General features: G+C 41.5%; 1 protein-coding gene across 2 annotated transcripts in view; it reads right to left on the bottom strand.

Annotated features, from left to right (window-relative positions):
• Positions 1–12,430: 12,430 nt before the first annotated feature.
• The window catches only part of LOC144968424 (AP-1 complex subunit beta-1-like), a 19,800-nt gene continuing 11,830 nt past the window's right edge, over positions 12,431–20,400 (bottom strand). For both annotated transcript variants that reach the window (XM_078906771.1, XM_078906772.1), the window contains exons 15-22: positions 19,737–19,990; positions 19,149–19,368; positions 18,736–18,831; positions 17,568–17,713; positions 17,035–17,164; positions 15,677–15,848; positions 14,002–14,156; positions 12,431–13,001 (exon numbers count right to left, since the gene is read on the bottom strand). In XM_078906771.1, the coding sequence (XP_078762897.1) occupies positions 12,927–13,001; positions 14,002–14,156; positions 15,677–15,848; positions 17,035–17,164; positions 17,568–17,713; positions 18,736–18,831; positions 19,149–19,368; positions 19,737–19,990 (1,248 nt within the window). In that variant the 3' untranslated portion in view covers positions 12,431–12,926. The remainder of the gene's footprint in view (positions 13,002–14,001; positions 14,157–15,676; positions 15,849–17,034; positions 17,165–17,567; positions 17,714–18,735; positions 18,832–19,148; positions 19,369–19,736; positions 19,991–20,400) is intronic.

Below are 20,400 nucleotides of genomic sequence, written 5' to 3'. Positions count from 1 at the left end.
AAAGTCCGGTCCGCATTCGTGCACCGTCGCGAACCCGCCTGGTAGCATCGTCACAACACACCTTTCGACTAGATGCTCTACCGTTTCGGGTCTTGCCCACAGCGTGGACATGTTGGACAGGAAGTTAGACCCCACTGATGTAACGCACCGGCCGTTAGGCAGCTCCTCGACCGAAGCCGATTCGCAGCTACCCAGTGTCTCCTCTTACTGGTATCAAAGCCTGGCAACTTCTCACCAAGCTTAGAGGAGTGTAGGTCCCCGCCCCCACGAGGGATTGAATTCGTCCAAACCGACTTCCATCTCGTATGTGCAGCTCTGTCCGTAGTCAGGGATTCTGCGTACAAGGGTTGCCGGGACTTATTTCGGCTCGAAACGGGGGCACCGTTCATTATGCGCATGAGAGGGGTATCCCCATTCCCTCTCTCTTTAATCTTTCTCAGCCAGTTTCCCGTAATGGTCTCCCTCCGGACACCGGGGGGGCTGGATCGATGCCATTATCGGGCCCCATTCTCTAGGGGTTGTTGCTAGCGTTCCCGACACTATGTGCATCGACTTGCGAAGTTTTACATCCACCTTCTCAACGTTTCTGCTTCTACCCCACACTGGAGCGCAATACTCCGCGGTGGAATAGCATAGTGCCAGGCGGATGTTCTCAGGAGCGCTTGGCTAGCGCCCCAAGTCGATCCCGCCAGCTTCCTCAGAAGACTGTTGCGTTTCTCTATCTTCCGGGCAACCCCTTCGAGATGAACCCGATAGGTAAGGCTGCGATCCAACGTCACCCCTAAATATTTTGGACGCGGCTCATATGGGAGTGGCTGGTCCCCGACTAGGACATTCAGTTTACGGGTGTGCCAACCACTGCATAAGTGAAATGCAGTGGCCACGGTTTTTGAAGTGTTCATCTTCAGGTACCACTTGTCAAAGTAGGACTTGAGTCTGGTGACGTCCTCGCTGAGTACGCTCTCGAGACGGGTCCACACTTTACTCTGAGTAACGAGTGCCCAGTCGTCTGCGTATCCCAGTCTCAGGGAGGAAGTGTTCGGCATATCGCTAATGTAAACGTTAAAAAACATTGGCGCAAGTACCGACCCCTGAGGGACCCCATTCTTCAATTTCCTTACTTTGCTCGTGACGTCTCCCAGCGCGACGTGGAATTGCCTTTCCCCTAAGATCGAAGAGAACAACTTCAAGGTCTTTTTGCACCTTATGATTTTTGCAAGTTTGAGGCACCAGACCATATCGTACGCCGCTGATAGGTCTATAAACACAGCACCTGTTTGCTGTTTTCTCTCGAACCCGTGCTCAATATGCTCTGTAAGGGCAATGATCTGCTCCGTGGTGCACCTCCCTTCCCTGAAGCCTGCCTGCTCAGGTGGCAGGGCAGCGTCTAGGACCGGCCCCCATCGGTTTAATAGAACACGCTCCAACAATTTGTAAAGACAGCTCAGCAGCGATATGGGTCTGTAACTGTCTGCCTCCTTCGCCGGCTTCCCTGGCTTCAGGATGGCAACTATCTTCGCGTGCTTCCACACTTGTGGAAGCTTTCCTTTTGCAAGGATGTCAGACATTGCCTCTGCTAGCCAGGCCCGTGCCCTGGGGCCCAGATGCGTCACCATATCGGGATACACATCATCTATCCCTGCTGCTTTGCCGTTCTTCACTTCGCTAATGGCTGCACCCACTTCTCGGGGACTGAACGGGGCCGTCCAGTCCGACTCCTCCGCAGGTAGCGAGTCCAAAATCGTACGGTACGCCTTGCGGACACCGCGCTCAAAAGCCTGATTAGGGACCCGCTTACTACGGTTCTTAATGTTCTTGGCAATTGTGTCTGCCTCGCATCCCCCCCCCCCCCCCTCGTGGATCTTTACCTTGCAGTTGGTGAGGGGGCTTGAGGCACACGGGAGGGCAAAGGTGTAAATCCCGGTCGACCGTCACGAGACCATCCCGGGTATCGAGCCAACGAGCCACATGAGCTGCTCGCCCCGGTGTGTGACTAAATTTGATCCAAACCCGGTGCCCGAATAGCAGCCCTATCCCGGGCGCCACACTATTGTCCTTATGTCGAGTCCCAATCAGTCCCGTCAATGGCGAAGCGGTCTGCCGCCTAGCCAAATAATACCGCGTTCGTGTCGCCCGGGTCGTCGGCACGTCCGAGAAAAAAGCAAACGTCCCATGCATCAATCGATTCGCGGCCTGCCGATTCGAAAATGCGACGGCGGGGATGGCGAACTGACGCGTATATTGTCCCTGAACGTCGAGAGCCAGAGTATGGCAAAAAATGAGCTTTTATCAAAGCTATTGGCCGTTCATTGCGTTGATATCCTCCTTTTACAGGAGACCCACCTTTATTCAGGCGCGCAATCTTCCCGATTCCAGATCCCAGGCTATACGGTGGTCCAACGCGAGGACACTTCGAGGCTCAAAGGAGGGGTTAGCGTTTACGCTAAAGAGCCATCGAAGGTAAGGGTCATTGAGAGCGTAACGGACAGCAATGGGGTGAACCGAATTTCCGTGGAAGTAGGTGGACTGTGTTTGCATAATATTTACAAACCACCTAGAGCGACTTGGACTACACCACCGGTACCGGTGGTCAACCATCCTTCCATCTGTCTGGGAGACTTTAATAGCCACCATCACGAATGGGGCTACCGAGACTGCAACGAGGCAGGAAGACAACTCCGCTCATGGATGGACTGTAATGATCTACACCTAGTGTACGATCCTACAGCCAAGGGTACCTTCCGGGGTACCCGCCATAAGAAGGAGTATACTCCAGACCTCACCCTCGTAACGAAAGGCACGAACGGTGAACCGTTGCAGGTGAAGCGGACAGTCCTCGGGGACTTTCCGCATAGCCAGCACAGGCCGGTTCTTGTCACAGCTGGGGTGACAATACCGAGGGTGCAGTCTCTCCCACTTTGCAGATGGAATTTCAGGAAGGCTGACTGGGAGGAATTCAGTTCCTATATCGAGCAGGTCTGCCCTGCCATTCCTCCCAAGTCCAAGAATATAACCAGATTTAGTAGGCTACTCGTTAAAAGCGCTCAACGCTCTATTCCACGGGGCAAACGGGAATTCTACACCCCTTGCTGGACAGCAGAGTCGGAAGAGCTGTACCGAGAGTACCAGCAGACCCAGTCCCAGGACACAGCCGACAGACTACTTCAGTCTCTGGCAGAGGGAAGGAAGCAACGGTGGCAGGAGACCGTGGAAAGTCTCGACTTTACACACTCCAGCCGCCACGCTTGGCGTTTGATAAAGAAATTGGACCCAGATCGGAATTTCGCGAAGGCTGCACCGGAATGCGAGGCAGACACAATTGCCAAGAATATTAAGAACCGTAGTAAGCGGGTCCCTAATCAGGCTTTTGAGCGCGGTGTCCGCAAGGCGTACCGTACGATTTTGGACTCGCTACCTGCGGAGGAGTCGGACTGGACGGCCCCGTTCAGTCCCCGAGAAGTGGGTGCAGCCATTAGTGAAGTAAAGAACGGCAAAGCAGCAGGGATAGATGGTGTATATCCCGATATGGTGACGCATCTGGGCCCCAGGGCACGGGCCTGGCTAGCAGAGGCAATGTCTGACGTCCTTGCAAAAGGAAAGCTTCCACAAGTGTGGAAGCACGCGAAGATAGTTGCCATCCTGAAGCCAGGGAAGCCGGCGAAGGAGGCAGACAGTTACAGACCCATATCGCTGCTGAGCTGTCTTTACAAATTGTTGGAGCGTGTTCTATTAAACCGATGGGGGCCGGTCCTAGACGCTGCCCTGCCACCCGAGCAGGCAGGCTTCAGGGAAGGGAGGTGCACCACGGAGCAGGTCATTGCCCTTACAGAGCATATTGAGCACGGGTTCGAGAGAAAACAGCAAACAGGTGCTGTGTTTATAGACCTATCAGCGGCGTACGATACGGTCTGGTGCGATGGGTTAATGCTCAAACTTGCAAAAATCATAAGGTGCAAAAAGACCTTGAAGTTGTTCTCTTCGATCTTAGGGGAAAGGCAATTCCACGTCGCGCTGGGAGACGTCACGAGCAAAGTTAGGAAATTGAAGAATGGGGTCCCTCAGGGGTCGGTACTTGCGCCAATGTTGTTTAACGTTTACATTGGCGATATGCCGAACACTTCCTCCCTGAGGCTGGGATACGCAGACGACTGGGCACTCATTACTCAGAGTAAAGTGTGGACCCGTCTCGAGAGCGTACTCAGCGAGGACGTCACCAGACTCAAATCCTACTTTGACAAGTGGTACCTGAAGATGAACACTTCAAAAACCGTGGCCACTGCATTTCACTTATGCAGTGGTTGGCACACCCGTAAACTGAATGTCCTAGTCGGGGACCAGCCACTCCCATATGAGCCGCGTCCAAAATACTTAGGGGTGACGTTGGATCGCAGCCTTACCTATCGGGTTCATCTCGAAGGGGTTGCCCGGAAGATAGAGAAGCGGAATAGTCTTCTGAGGAAGCTGGCGGGATCGACTTGGGGCGCTAGCCAAGCGCTCCTGAGAACATCCGCCCTGGCACTATGCTATTCCACCGCGGAGTATTGCGCTCCAGTGTGGAGTAGAAGCAGAAACGTTGAGAAGGTGGATGTAAAACTTCGCAAGTCGATGCACATAGTGTCGGGAACGCTAGCAACAACCCCTAGAGAATGGGACCCGGTGATGGCAGCGATCCAGCCCCCCGATGTCCGGAGGGAGACCATTACGGGAAACTGGCTGAGTAAGATCAAAGAGAGAGGGAATGGGGATACCCCTCTCACGCGCATAATGAACGGTGCCCCCGTTTCGAGCCGAAATAAGTCCCGGCAACCCTTGTACGCAGAATCCCTGACTACGGACAGAGCTGCACATACGAGATGGAAGTCGGTTTGGACGAATTCAATCCCTCGTGGGGGCGGGGACCTACACTCCTCTAAGCTTGGTGAGAAGTTGCCAGGCTTTGATACCAGTAAGAGGAGACACTGGGTAGCTGCGAATCGGCTTCGGTCGAGGAGCTGCCTAACGGCCGGTGCGTTACATCAGTGGGGTCTAACTTCCTGTCCAACATGTCCACGCTGTGGGCAAGAACCCGAAACGGCAGAGCATCTAGTCGAAAGGTGTGTTGTGACGATGCTACCAGGCGGGTTCGCGACGGTGCACGAATGCGGACCGGACTTTGCTGATTGGGTCGATCGTCATAACATAATAGTGTGAACCATAAGAAGCTGCTGCCTCGCATTCCGGTGCAGCCTTCGCGAAATTCCGATCTGGGTCCAATTTCTTTATCAAACGCCAAGCGTGGCGGCTGGAGTGTGTAAAGTCGAGACTTTCCACGGTCTCTTGCCACCGTTGCTTCCTTCCCTCTGCCAGAGACTGAAGTAGTCCTGGGACTGGGTCTGCTGGTACTCTCGGTACAGCTCTTCCTACTCTGCTGTCCAGCAAGGGGTGTAGAATTTCCGTTTGCCCCGTGGAATAGAGCGTTGAGCGCTCTTAACCAGTAGCCTACTGAATCTGGTTATATTCTTGGACTTGGGAGGAATGGCAGGGCAGACCTGCTCGATATAGGAACTGAATTCCTCCCAGTCAGCCTTCCTGAAATTCCATCTGCAAAGTGGGAGAGACTGCACCCTCGGTATTGTCACCCCAGCTGTGACAAGAACCGGCCTGTGCTGGCTGTGCGGAAAGTCCCCGAGGACTGTCCGCTTCACCTGCAGCGGTTCACCGTTCGCGCCTTTCGTTACGAGGGTGAGGTCTGGAGTATACTCCTTCTTATGGCGGGTACCCCGGAAGGTACCCTTGGCTGTAGGATCGTACACTAGGTGTAGATCATTACAGTCCATCCATGAGCGGAGTTGTCTTCCTGCCTCGTTGCAGTCTCGGTAGCCCCATTCGTGATGGTGGCTATTAAAGTCTCCCAGATAGATGGAAGGATGGCTGACCACCGGAACCGGTGGTGTAGTCCAAGTCGCTCTAGGTGGTTTGTAAATATTATGCAAACACAGTCCACCTACTTCCACGGAAATTCGGTTCACCCCATTGCTGTCCGTTACGCTCTCAATGACCCTTACCTTCGATGGCTCTTTAGCGTAAACGCTAACCCCTCCTTTGAGCCTCGAAGTGTCCTCGCGTTGGACCACCGTATAACCTGGGATCTGGAATCGGGAAGATTGCGGGCCTGAATAAAGGTGGGTCTCCTGTAACAGGAGGATATCTACGCAGTGAACGGCCAATAGCTTTGATAAAAGCTCATTTTTTGCCATACTCTGGCTCTCGACGTTCAGGGACAATATGTGCGTCAGTTCGCCATCCCCGCCGTCGCATTTTCCGATCGGCAGGCCGCGAATCGATTGATGCATGGGACGTTTGCTTTTTTTTTTTTGGACGTGGCGACACGAACGCGGTATTATTTGGCTAGGCGGCAGACCGCTTCGCCATTGACGGGACTGATTGGGACTCGACATAAGGATAATAGTGTGGCGCCCGGGATAGGGCTGATATTCGGGCACCGGGGTTGGATCAAATTTAGTCACACACCGGGGCGAGCAGCTCATGTGGCTCGTTGGCTCGATACCCGGGATGGTCTCGTGACGGTCGACCGGGATTTACACCTTTGCCCTCCCGTGTGCCTCAAGCCCCCTCACCACTGCAAGGTAAAGATCCACGAGGGGGTCGGTAAAAGGCGAATAATAGCCTGCGAGCTAACATCAAGGGTGAGAACTTACGCATTTGGAGATTTGTTCACCTTAAAAAATAGACAAAATTCCTTCAAACTTTAATGAAAATACTATCAACAGTGAATTATCTAGCTTTTTGGAGCCTTATTAACTTGCTTTCAAGAAACGTATGTTACCTCACCAACGAAGTCATGTGAACTTGATCCATTACCTAAAGACATAGGTACTAAATAAATGTTTGGAAGAATTGCTACCAACTGTTGTTGATATTATTAATGTTTCATTCAAACCAGGCTCTGATCCCTATCTTTTAAATACAGCTCTAGTAACACTTCTCAAACAATTATAGACCCATTTTAATTTGTCTTCCGTTTCCAAAATTGTTGAGAGAAAAAAAAAAGTTCTCAAACAAACACTAAAACACATTGAACTTTGTGGTCTCATGGAGGTCTTTCAGTCGGCTTACGGGGCAAACCATAGCACGGAATCAGCGCTTGTGTGGGTGGTGAATGACTTTCTTGACATCATTGATAAAGGGTAACTTTCTATTCTTAATTTGATCTTTCGGCGGCTTTTGACATAATAGACAATGATATACGTTTAAAATGTCTCAATACCTTTGGAATATCTGGTTCCGCTTTTATTTGGTTTTCATCCTATTTATCTAATCGAAAATAAATAGTAATTACCAAAGATTTAAGGTCAACTGAGTATCATCTCGGGGTTCAGTTCTTGGGCTTGTTCCTTTTGTTCTTTATACTGCCCCTCTTTCAAATTTATTTGAAGAATATGACCTTTGTTTTCATAAATACGCATATGACACTCAGTTGTATAATTCATTTTAATGCATCCTTCAATGATCCAAGATCGCTTGTCCCAAAAAAAAAAAAAAAAAAAAAAAAGAAGAAGAAGAAAAAAGTGAAATTGAAACCAATTGATGGATGCACATGAACTTAAATTGAATGAAACTTATGTTTGTAGGAAGTAAAAACAAAATTTTAATTACCAGTATTAAAGATCTTTTGTAAATTTGAGTTGTAATCCTATCATTCCTGTTTCAAAATTTAGAAATCTAGGAACAATTCTTGACTGTTTATCGACTATGGAGTTTCAGAAAAAGGACTGATTTTTACCTTTAAAAATTAACTCATATTACACCAATGATTCCCGAGGCAGCAACAAAGAAACAAGTCATAGCCTTTATATTTTCTGAATTAGATTATTGTAATTCCTTCCTTTTTGGTATTTCTGATTCGAAATTTAAAACCATTAGCTAAAATGATTTTTAAAAAGCGAAAAAATAAGAAAGTGCCTTCCCCCTTTCGGAAAAGCTGCATTGGCTACATTAGCTAATAATAATATAATTAAATTAAAATCTGCAGTCCTCGTTTATCGCTGCTTCAACGGATCAGCCCCAGTCTACTTATCCGAATTATTCCATAGTTATTGACATCCAAGAATGCTCTCTCTCTCTCTCTCTCTCTCTCTCTCTCTCTCTCTCTCTCTCTCTCTCTCTCTCTCTCTCTCTGTGTGTGTGTGTGTGTGTGTGTGTGTTTGCGTGTATGTGTACGTGAGCGGGTCTTTTTTTTTAGTTGTAATGCGCTTACTTAGAGCCTAAGTGCCGGTTATCATCATCATCATCATCATCATCATCACCACCACCACCACGACCATCATTATTATTATTATTATTATTATTATTATTATTATTATTATTATTATTATTATTATTATTATTATTATTATTATTATTATTATTCAACAAATAACGAATACAGAAAGTGTTTCGCTGTATTGTAGAAATTCAAAGATTCACAACACAGTCTAAATTATTTCCATGAGTTCGTGCCGCCGATATGGCATCTCGCTGGTATATCGTACACTGACATAGTCTTCTTGCATCCACACCCACCACCTATCCCATACATCTTTATGTTATTACAAAATGTGATTAAGTATGTAACACACACACACACACACACACAAACACACACGTGTCTGGAGTCTGTAGGGAAGACTGTTTTGGCACTGACGGAGGGGTTAGATTCCCTGATTATCTTTATTCCTTCTTTGGTTGCCAATGCTTCAGCTTTACAATTGGTGTAGTAATAGTAAGCTCCTGTTGCCTCGTACCTTACTCCTTTGGCCATTTAATATAGATGTCATACTCCTCCAGATTTGCTTGCTGAAGTTGCAGAGTAAAATCTGATCTAATCATTTTCTGGACAGGTTTCTTCATTACATTCTGTGGCTATTTAAAAATTATGTTTGAGGTTTTGGGATGCCTTACTGAGGGTTCCTTTTATTGATGGTAGCTGACATTTTGTGCCTCTGCCAAGGGGGAAATATTGAAGGGTCCTTTTACGTCAAAATGCAAATCCTTTATATTAGAATTTCGTTCAATTTTTCTGGCTGATTAACGAAGTTTGATCTTTTCAGTCTTTGTTTTGACGTATTTTTGGAGCGTTTATGGAGTAGTTGTTTTGGATATGTTTTTATCTTTATAAATTGTCCCGGATTTCTTTCTTTCTGCCAATGACTCTGATTGGTGTTTATCGGATTCCTTCAGGGTTGAATCTTAGGTTCTGACTTTGGATCTTATTTAGTTTTGTGCAAGTACACCAAACTTCTATTCCATAATATGTAGTGATGGTTGAACATAACTTTGATACGTATGCTTCAGGATATTAATGTCTACCCCCCCCCCCCCCCCCCCCCCCTCTGATGGTGTTTATCGGATTCCTTCAGGGTTGAATCTTAGGTTCTGACTTTGGATCTTATTTAGTTTTGTGCAAGTACACCAAACTTCTATTCCATAATATGTAGTGATGGTTGAACATAACTTTGATACGTATGCTTCAGGATATTAATGTCTACCCCCCGCCCCCTACCCCCCCATTAATTTGGTACCGGAGAGCTCGTTCATGATTTTGCGACGTAGTAGTCCTTTTTTTACATTCATTTATCAGAATTTTATCATTTAATTACTTTTGTCAACATTATCAAGTGGCCTTTTATACTTACTTATCCGAACCAGCGACCACCTGAGCTCTTGCCCTTCGGTCTTGTGCCATGACGTAGAAGTTAAACGTCTTTTGTAGTTGTTCCAGGTGACTATAAAGTGTGTTACTGATGCTTGGATTTGGTGGGAGGAATGTGCATCTCAGGTCTTCAAGAGGTTGACATTCAAGCAAGTGGTGTGTTACTGTTTCATTGGGGTGTTGACATAGGGGGCAGGAAGGGGATGTGTCTTTTGTAATTTTGCTTAAATGGTTGTTGAGAGGTATGTGTTGTGTTCTTAGTTGAAAGATGATGCTTTGCTGGTGTCTTTTGAGCTTATTAAGGCAATCAGTCTTTACAAGAGTGGTCATATGGGAAAACATACAGTGGCCTTTTATGTATTGTGGTCCATTTAATATTATAATCCACTAATAGGTGTACTGCATTCAGAAAGCCATGATGACACCATGCAATACGTAATTATTATACAACAAATTTAGTTCATTTCAGCGCCGGTAAAAGGGAAGAAAAATGGGATTGTCAAAAAAGTTAAGTTATAGATTTACAAGGCAATTGAAGGCACAAGAGAAAAAGTAAGACAAAGGGGAATTAGTTCAAATAGGTAACAGATGTAGATCCCAAGAGCATACCATCAATGTTCTTAGTTTGAGATCACCTGAAAATCTCACCCAGACACTAGCCCACGAGGAATACACTCAAATGTTTATAAACCATTATACATTCTAACCCCCCCCCCCCCCCCAAAAAAAAAACCCAACAATGTAACAGTATATAGTAGTGCCGCGCTGAGGACCGGTCCCGTGGTTCCTAAGCTGAGAACCGAGGACCAGTTCCGAGGAGAACCAGTGACGGTTCTCGCCTTTTACACAGTATTACCCGTTTTCAGTCCCAGCGGTTCTCGCTTCTACCTTCCTTCGGTACCCGCAGCTCTTTGCCTAGTTCGACTCTCTCACAGACACTTCCTTCCACTAGTCACCACCTATCCCACTTAATCTCATTCACCCCTTCCTGTTATTAACTCGGTAGGAAGGATGCCCTCTCTCCTCACCACTAACTTCCCTCTCGTGGGTCGTGTGGCATTCATCAAGGCTTTGGATGATTCCATAATTTGGGGTAAATAGTCTGATGTCACATGTCATGTGATCAGAATGTATAAAAGTTAAAACATGATCAGATTTATGTTTTTCTCATCTGGATACACTTTTATGCTGGTTGGAGAAGTATTTCATAAGGGCATCCGCCATTGTTCTGAAAGTTTAGAACCAGTTACTAAGTTACTATTGCGTCATTACGAGGGAAGTGACATCACGACTGTTGAAGCCTATTCTCTACCATACACCAAGTTTCATATGTGTGGCTTGGCTATAATGTCAATTTTCTGCATCTTTTTGTTTGTTTGTTTATTTGTTGCTTTAGGTCTCTTCCAACACAATTGAGGTTATATGAGAGACCGCTGAAACAAAAAAACAAGCAATCTAACAAAAATAGTACAAATGTAAATCAAAATCATAACCTAAAGATATCATAAGCTAAATTATAAATAACCAAGAACAAACAGACAGAAGATTTACAGAAAAAAAAATATCCCCTGTCAAAAATACAATCACAAACCAAAGAAGCAGGATAGGCTAGCAAAGAGAAGAAGAAACGACATCACTATCGGATCGTACACCCATGCGAACATCATAGGTATATGATTCAAGGGTGATGCTCCCATCCAACCACCCGCAATTTTCTGCATCTAGTCCATCCTGACATAATAGCGTTTTGAGATGGAGGGTCACATTTTTATGCCATGAAGCAGAGAGCTGTCCTCAGCCTTCACTTTCACGTCACGGTTCTACTGCCATCTACTGCAGGCCACGGTTCCCATCATGTAACATTTCAAACGGTTACTCGAGAATGTCCAATGTCGAAAAAGGGCCGGTTCTAGGAACTGGAAACGGTCCTTGCAGTTCTCATTTACCAAGAACCGTGGTCCTTGCTTGGGTCTGCCCAGCACACCATAACAGAGAGAACCAAAAACCAAAAAAAAAAAATCAACTCCCAAAACTAATACTATACATTTGACTGTTTCCCTCTCAGCTAAGGATTTGGCTAGGGCCAGGACAAAACCAAGCAATCCCATTCCAAAGACAAAGACAGAAAGCAAGTTGGAAAAAACAGATATAGGGGTATAGAAGACATAATACGTGACCTCCCTGTCCATTATGGGACGTTGGGAACCCCACCCAGAATGAAGATGAACAGTGAGGTGTGTAGAAAAATGGGATGAAAGAGGCAAAATTACATATCTGAGACAAGGCGAGCCATCAAGGTGAGATTGGGTGAGATGAGGTAATGACCCCCTGACTAAATCAAGAAGAGAAGTTTAATCTGAATATCGTGTTGCTTGCGGGGCAATGTGCCAAGGATGGTAATCAATTCATTCTTTACAATTTTAAGTAAGTACAAGGTTATAATCTTGTACATTAATGTTAAACATGACATTTTGGATTCAACAAAACCTCGGTTAAAATAAACATTGACTTCCAGTTCTGTCGACTTCACTGTAACCGAGATGGATTGTAAAAAAGACAGAAAGAATGTGACAAAAATGCAAGTAACCTTCCTGACCTTCCATTAGAGGCCTAGAAAAGAATACAAGGGCCCCCCATCCTAGAGTTAAAAGTTTATCTCCTCCTCAGGGCAACAAGTGGAAGATTACTCAAATTCCAGTTTAAAAAAGAAAATGAACAGAATCAAACTAAAAGGACTTATGAAATAATTGCACATGAATTTTATTAATTTATGGTTTTATGAGAATACCTTATCTAAAACTAAAAAATTACATACGTTACATCAAGTTCCTAAATTCTAGAGAATAATCACAAGACATTAAAACTGTGTAAATATATCACTGAAAAGAATTTATGGTAAAGAGTTAAATAAATAATGGGATAATAGGAACAAGAACAAGTTAAAAAAAAAAAAGACACGGAAAATGTAACTAGTCTCATAATGCATATACAATATAAAGATATTGAAAGTGTGAATAAAGCAAGACATTTATGTATGCAGAAGCTAATGTGTGTGGGAAGAAAATGGAAACAAAATACAGCTATTGGAACAAACACACAGACAGCTAAATATACTACCCTTTTTAAAGACCCTAACATTTATCACATAAAACAGACATCAGTAGATGTCTCATACTAATTCTAAACTAAATCAGTATGAGTAGTGTATTAATTTAAGTCCATTATCTTCCTCGATTCAGTTGTGTAGAATGATCTCGTATGAATGTTGGATAAAGGGGTATATGTCACGAACCCTTGACTTCAATGAGAGCTGTAGAAAAAATTTAATGAAAAAAATCATTACAAGACTCTCACTTAAATAAAACTGAACAATAGTAGAGTGCTCAAATGTAATATGGATATTGAATTGTGCAGCTATGTGGACTTGTGGTATGGCACTCGCCTTCGGATCAGAAGGTTGTGGGTTCAAGTCCTGATCTGAGGGGCGCATATGTAAGTCCTTCGATAAGGTTGTTTACTGACATTGTCTCACCTTACTCAGGTGTAAAACAATCACCGGACCATTAACGGTGTTGCCTCTGTCCATAAAAAAATTGTAATATCGCCTAACAGGCATTACGTTTCATCCCACATGTTAAGTGTTGCTGTTGGCTAGGGATCCCTTGAAAAGCACTTTGAACACGTTTTGTTTAGTGGATATTGCACTATATAAATGCTCTACTTTGAATAAAGATGTATTCAAGATCCAATCATATTTATTATGATAGCAAGTGATAACAAAAAATTATTAAGATGATTTTGTACATTATTAGGTGTTTTTTGCCTCTAAATCAATAATCAGCGGAGAATGACTTGCACACAAAATGAATCACTTCTTTTCCAGCCTCCCTCCCTAGTCCACCCAGAATTGTTTGACATTTTTTCATGGGACGTACTGCACCTATGTTTTAAGTACATATACTTACATAAAGTGCAAAATGATGATACAAAGAGTAAAATGATTGTGGCAATATTGTTGGAAATGGCTATTTTACAGGTCTGTCCACCCTGCATTAATTGGATACCTAATTTTAGATCCTGTGAAAAGTACAATGCAATGGACTAGCAATCCATTTTCTGGGGGTCGGGGTGGGGGAGGGGTGTGATGGTGAAAGTTGTAACTGTCTGTTTCACACTGCCGAGACCATGTTAAATTTTGTCCCCACGGATTTGAGGGCTCTGAAGGTAATTAGATTACACATTAGATTTCAGTTATATGATAGAAATATTGCTTTTAGGATAAACATGCTGTAATGAGGAGTGGGACTTACAGTGAAACTGGTCATTCCTGGTTGTATTTTCAGCTCTGCCAACACCTTGATGTTGTTGGTAAGGGATAGTGACTGGTACAACATGTCCTGGCCCTCAACATTACGTTTGGCAATGGTAAATATGTTGTTATTACGCAGTTTCTGAGAAACAGTGTCTGTTTTGAAAGAAACATAATTAGGAATTGAACTATACATTTTGACAATTTCATTCTGCTTTCTCCAAAACATCTACAAATTTAACTTTAATGGATACTCAAGGTAACACATCTCAGACAGAGACTATTTTCTGGGTTTTTTTTTTTCTGTAAAGATTAATAATGTTTATGTCACATAATAATAATAAATGGCATTTAAATTCACATAATGATTCACCTTTATTTTTCTAAATTCTTACACTAATACAAACATAAGAACAGAGTTCATCACTCCAGTTATATTTCGATAGGCTTAGAAAAATTTTACTTTCGAATATTAGATTATCATTCCTTTAATAGCCTTCTCCTTGAATTCATTTCAAATTAGTGAATGCTTTTCTTTCAACCTTTGTCACATAGCCACTTATTATAAAATCTGATTGATTCAATCTTCATAACTCACTTCTCTCAAGAACTTACGGCTTGATGGCCACACAACTCTACTCTTCATATAATCTATATTATAAAGATTTATATCTTAAGTCTCGGGACTTTGTGGAGCACTTCAGAATGTTTTATTTCTGCCATCAAGACGCTGGCGCTTCCTTTGTCACCTTTGCCAGTTAGATTAATGTCATGAATTAATCAATCAAGCCTGGAACCTGACGTGCAATTACTCAATTACTGAAAGTGGAACCCCACAAGTCCGAACACAATATCTAACATTATCATCATCTCATTAAGATCGCATATGATACGAAATATCATCATATTCTCATTTGCAACTGTAATCACCATTCATTTATAAGAAAACTCATTTCATTAAAGTTCATCTTTCTATCTTAAACAAATCATCATTTGTTTCTCTTTTAAAGTAACTAGTACATTCTGGGGGCCTTATTTATCACATCTTTATATTATAAATGTAGTCGAGTTAGCTCTTGAGCGCTCTTCAGACCATGACAGTTTGTTTAATTGCAATCTTGACCAGTTTTACCCAAGGTAATGGCACAACAAAAATGTTAGGGAATGGAAGATGAATGACTTTGTTCATCTGTAAATCATGAGTGGCCTTTGCATAACACTGATTTAAACATCAAGTGGCAAATTTATTGATAAAAGAAGAGTGATGCAATTATAGTAAAACTTACTTAACATTAGCATTGAGAATGTCTAGCTATTTTTATTTGCAAATGACAGAAGATAAGAGAGTGACAAGCATTTTTTTTCTTCTTAAAAATAAAAAGCTCAGAATACTAATTTTAATGTTTGGATTAGGTATCTGATTATTTTAAAAAACTGTTTTCTAGTAAATAAGGATCATCCAGATTAGAGCCTGTGGTTCTGCTCTATATGATTACATAAATGATGCCATAGAGTTGTTGGCCAGATGAAATAAATATTGTAAAACACTTAAGGATATGGTAAAACAATGGATTAGAGAGATATATTTAAATGTGATGTAATTTAATGCTCATTAAATCTGAGGTATCGTTATGTCTTAGAGTCTGTTCAATCCAAAGTCATTAAAAAAGACATACCAGCATTGTGTTGTACATTGCTGATGATGGACTGAACTTCATTCGGGGCTGGAATTTCTTTCCAAGCAGACAGGAAATCCTTTTTATCCATTTCTCCTTCCTCTGTGAACAAGACATGGAATGGAACCGAGCAGCTGAAGTAAAATACACTGATGTTATTCTTGATAGCAACCTGCGGATGGTAGAGAGAAATATTGATTGATCTGGAATAAACATAACCAAAATCTAAATAAAATAGTAAAAGAAAGGCATACACACAAAAAGAAAACAAACTTTTTAAATAAGCAAATCAAATTTAAAAACAAATCTATAATTAGTATTAAAGCCTGCCGCAGACATCCAGGATTTAGTGAAAGAGATTTTGAAGTTTATGCTTTTGAATTTTTAAACAATGATTTCAAAACAAAACTTTGTACAAAACTTTTTTTTTTGTAGCCGGAAGTAGTAGTAGTAGTTTCTTATCGTTACACCTCCAAGTGAACCGTTTCACTTGATGGACGGTATCATAGCCCCCTGGCACGGCTGTGGACGGGCAGTGCAGGACCAAGTGGTCCATATCTTGTTTGGCACCACCACATGCTGTGCACTTGGGCGAATCTCGGTAGCCCCAGCGGTACAGGTTTGTCGCTGTCCTGCCGTGTCGGGATCTGATCCTGTTTGCATGTACCCACTGCTTTCTTGTCAGCTTGTGGAATCCCGGCAGTGGTTGGATAGAGGGGTCGTTGATTCTTGCGCTACCCTTTGGCGGGCAGTCAGTCCATTCCTTTCTCCAGGTCTCGGCGATATCGAAATCTTCTAATTTTGAGCCATAAAAAGGTTTCCTTGATTTAAGGCGTGAGGTTTTCGGTGCCATTTCCGTGACTTGTTTGAGCGGTGTTGTGTATGAGATGTTTGTAGCCGGAAGTGATGGAAGTGTTTGCATTATTGGAAATATACCTCCCAAATTAATAGGGGAACGTAATGTAATAATAAATTTTAGTAAGAAATTAAAAAGATCCAATTTCTCCAGCTATACAGATGTGATATAAATGAATAAATACTTGATTCTTTTATTTTAATTCAATATAAAAATCGTCTATAAAAGCTGTGTGGTTACGTTTATAAAGCAAAGAATCTATCGCAAATACAAAGATCAGACTCAATGGGAAGCATAAAATTATAATATATCATGAAGTATTTCTCTAATCTTGCCTGCATGGTCATTCTCCCCACTAATTCCCGAAAACGAGGAACTAAAGCAGAAACCACAACATTTCTCAGAAAGAGTATTACAAGACAGAAAGGAAATTGAAATGATTATAAATAAATAAATCAATTTTGGAACAATCTACCAAATAAAAAAGAAAATGATAAAGTACCTGAAGTTGATTAAGAGGTTCCATCTTTTGTATGGCCCCACCTGTATTCAGAGCAAGCGACACACTTGCGCTTTGGTTAGGAGGAAGAGGAGTTTGGATCTGGAGAGGGTTTGATTGCTGGATGCCAAAACTGAATATGAATGGAAAAATAAGTTAAAAAAATATTTATAAATATCAAAAGAAAGTCTAAGCAACATCACACATCTTTTATCAACAACATTAAGAAAAAGAAAATGACAGTGATTGACCTAAACATCGAAACATACCTTTAGAGATTCATTCACAATAAAACTGGCTATTAAGTGAAAATAATTCCAAACTTAGGATTTTCATATATCAAATATCCTTGTTACAAATAGGCAATCAATGGAAATGAATTCTCTAGTTCCTAAAATTTTGTGATGCCTGCATGTATCATATTAATATCAGTTAAAACAATTGTCTTATCTTATAAATAGATGAAAATTAGATATAAAAGACAATATCTGACCATATAAACTGTTAAAGAAAATCAACAAAAGAGGAAAACTTACCTGTTTTTGTTAAATTGAATAGCAAATCCCAACATGGGTTGCATAGCTTTATTTGTAAATGTCAACTCCATGAAGATTTGTTTGTTGCGACGAGTAAATGTTCCTGTAATCTCTAGACCTTTACCTTTACTTGCTTCTAACCACACCTGAGAGAATTAATCCATTAAAAATAATAAAATAATAAATAAAGAGCAACAAATACTTGAAAAACACAATTTTTCTTTAATAATTTCAACAAAATTTGTCTGCCAAAGACATTTCTGTACAATTTTTTAAAATCCGATGAGTCTTAGGAAATATCTAAGGCATAAATCTGTATGTCAGTAAATATAATTGTAACTCTCAAATATATATGGGAATGTTATCATTGTACAGTGGGTCCCATTTATAAGTATTCTGGTTTAAATCACAATCAGCTTTAAGCAAGCTCCTGGTGGCAAACATAATTTTTACTTCATATCACCCCAATGTGCACCGGTTATGAGCATGCCCATTTTTCTAACCAAGTTTTTGAAAAGTTAAAATAAAAAGATCATATATATATCAGTAAACTTGGTTTTGTGAAACTAACGAAATGCACTGTGAATGTTGATCACACCCACCTATTTATCAATTCTCTTGCATGAAACATAGTAATTTTATTGGTTAACTAAACTGGTGAGAACAGAGTCAGGACTAGCAAAGAGAAGTAGAACTTCACATAAACAAGTCTATCCGGGCAATATATATGGTAACAAATTACAAGCTTCTTAATTTATCTTCCCAAACTTATGGTATGATGTCCTTGCATAATGTGAGAGAGAAAATATTGGTCAAACTCAAAAGAAAAAAAAAAAAGCAACCCCCAAAGAAAAAACAAATATTACTGACTTTTAAAAGGATCAATGACAAGTTCAGACATGCAACCTAGAGTACGCACTTTATAAATACATTGAGAGACATTGACTGAGCACAAAAAATCAGAAACTGCTTATAAGCATTGTCTGGCTATAAGCATTCTCTGCTTGATTTCCAAGGACCATGCATATAAACGACAACCGCTGTAAATTTAAAAAAAATCTAATTCAATTACTGTATTTCAATACATTTTGATTCTTCACACAGTGATTGCAGCAGTAGAGGCAATTTATGTTTTAAAAATCTAAATAATCTTGATCTGACCACTTACCTCCTGGGGTGGAGTATACGATGAAGACTGTGTTGTGCTACCAAAGATGTCATTTAGACCACCCAAAGTATCCATACTGCTGCCACCACCTCCAAGCTGGGGATTAAAATGAAATAAATAAAAATTGCAAATTTATTCTTTTATTCAACAGAATGTAAATATGATAACACAAAGTCTTGTAAGTATGTTTGAAAATTATTTATATACATTCTACACTTTTTGAAAATCATCGTTAATTTCTAAATTTAGAATAAACTAAAATCTTATTTTATCAAATTATTATATTTAACGATTAATTGCAGGAGGAAAAAAAAAAAAACAACAAAAATGAACAAAAACAAATTATTTGTAAATTTCTACAGCAAAGAAAAAATTAGAAGGAAAGTTTCGAGTAAGACAGTAAAAAAAATTACCAAGTTATCGAGGCCTTCACCCAACAGATCTACAACACCAGAGGACTGTGGAGCAGATGAAGGCATCTGACTCATCATCTGTTGCTGCTGGAAGGGAGTGGGGCCGCCAAGGTCCATGTCAAGAAGGTCGCCTATCAAAGAATCTGCACCAGGAATCACAGTAGGTTGCTGAGCAGCGGCCACTGGGGCTTCTGGGGCAGCTTCCCCTGTAGTCTCACCACTGAAAAAAAATATAACAAAAGATAGCAAATAGGATCAACTTAAAAAGCACTTTCAAGATGGTCCCAAAAAAAAAAAACAATAAATAAATGTCACAAAGATAATTGAAAATCATAATTTTAGAGGGCATGTTTAAAAATCTATAGATATCCGTCTACAAAAAAAAAAAGAAAAAAGAAAAAAGAAAATCAATTCACTTTGGGCTTTTTAACTCAATGACAATATCAGCGAATTTTCTCTACATTCGATCAACAACTCAAAACTAAATTTCAATTCTTCCAGATCCATATTAGCAACAAGACAATAAATGGAAAAAATGTCATCAATGAATAGTTCAATGTGAGAGAAATAACCCAATAAGTAGCTTACGATTGATTTCTTGGTAAAGAACGTCTCAATGAAGCACGTCCCTCAACAAATGCATTGGGAGGTTTGTGGTAAACAGATGCCAAACTGGCAATGTGGCAGATCAACTCATCCAGAAGGGTTGGCTCAATCAAGTCTGTTTCCTCTGAGATGAGTGGCTTCTCTGCCAGGACAACCTCTTTGGCGGCAGCCGGATCAGTGGAAAGCAGACGCCAGTAAATGTAACCTCTATCTCGAAGATCTGGATTGTCACTATCCTGATGATGTAAAAAAGCATAACTATTTGTCTTGGTAATGATACAAATATCAAAGGAAAATGTTTCATAAATCAAACAGATTCCATTTCAAAGTTTAATTAAAACCTGCTTCACACTCAATGCTTCAAACCCATCAAAGAGCTCATTGAATGTACTTGCTTGATCTGCTCAAGTCAGATGTTAAGAACAAGCTACACCTAAATTCACAAAATCATGACTGAAGACAAAAATACTTAGGATATGTCGCCTGTAGTTTTAATTCCAAATGAGTATGAATATATAGATTTGAGAAGCTTCAATAAATAACATAACACGAACAATAGTTGACTTTTTGGGATTTCTCTTGATCAAAACAAATACTTTTACCGAACGAAAAAACTGAGCAAATGAATTACATTTAGAGAAACGCC

This window comes from Berghia stephanieae, chromosome 3 (genome assembly GCF_034508935.2).
Source record: "Berghia stephanieae isolate SIO BIC M18660-M18661 chromosome 3, UCSD_Bste_1.3, whole genome shotgun sequence".
Taxonomy (NCBI): Eukaryota; Metazoa; Mollusca; class Gastropoda; order Nudibranchia; family Aeolidiidae; genus Berghia; species Berghia stephanieae.
Note: the sequence above shows the minus strand (reverse complement) of the source record. Positions and strands in the feature narration are given on the sequence as shown.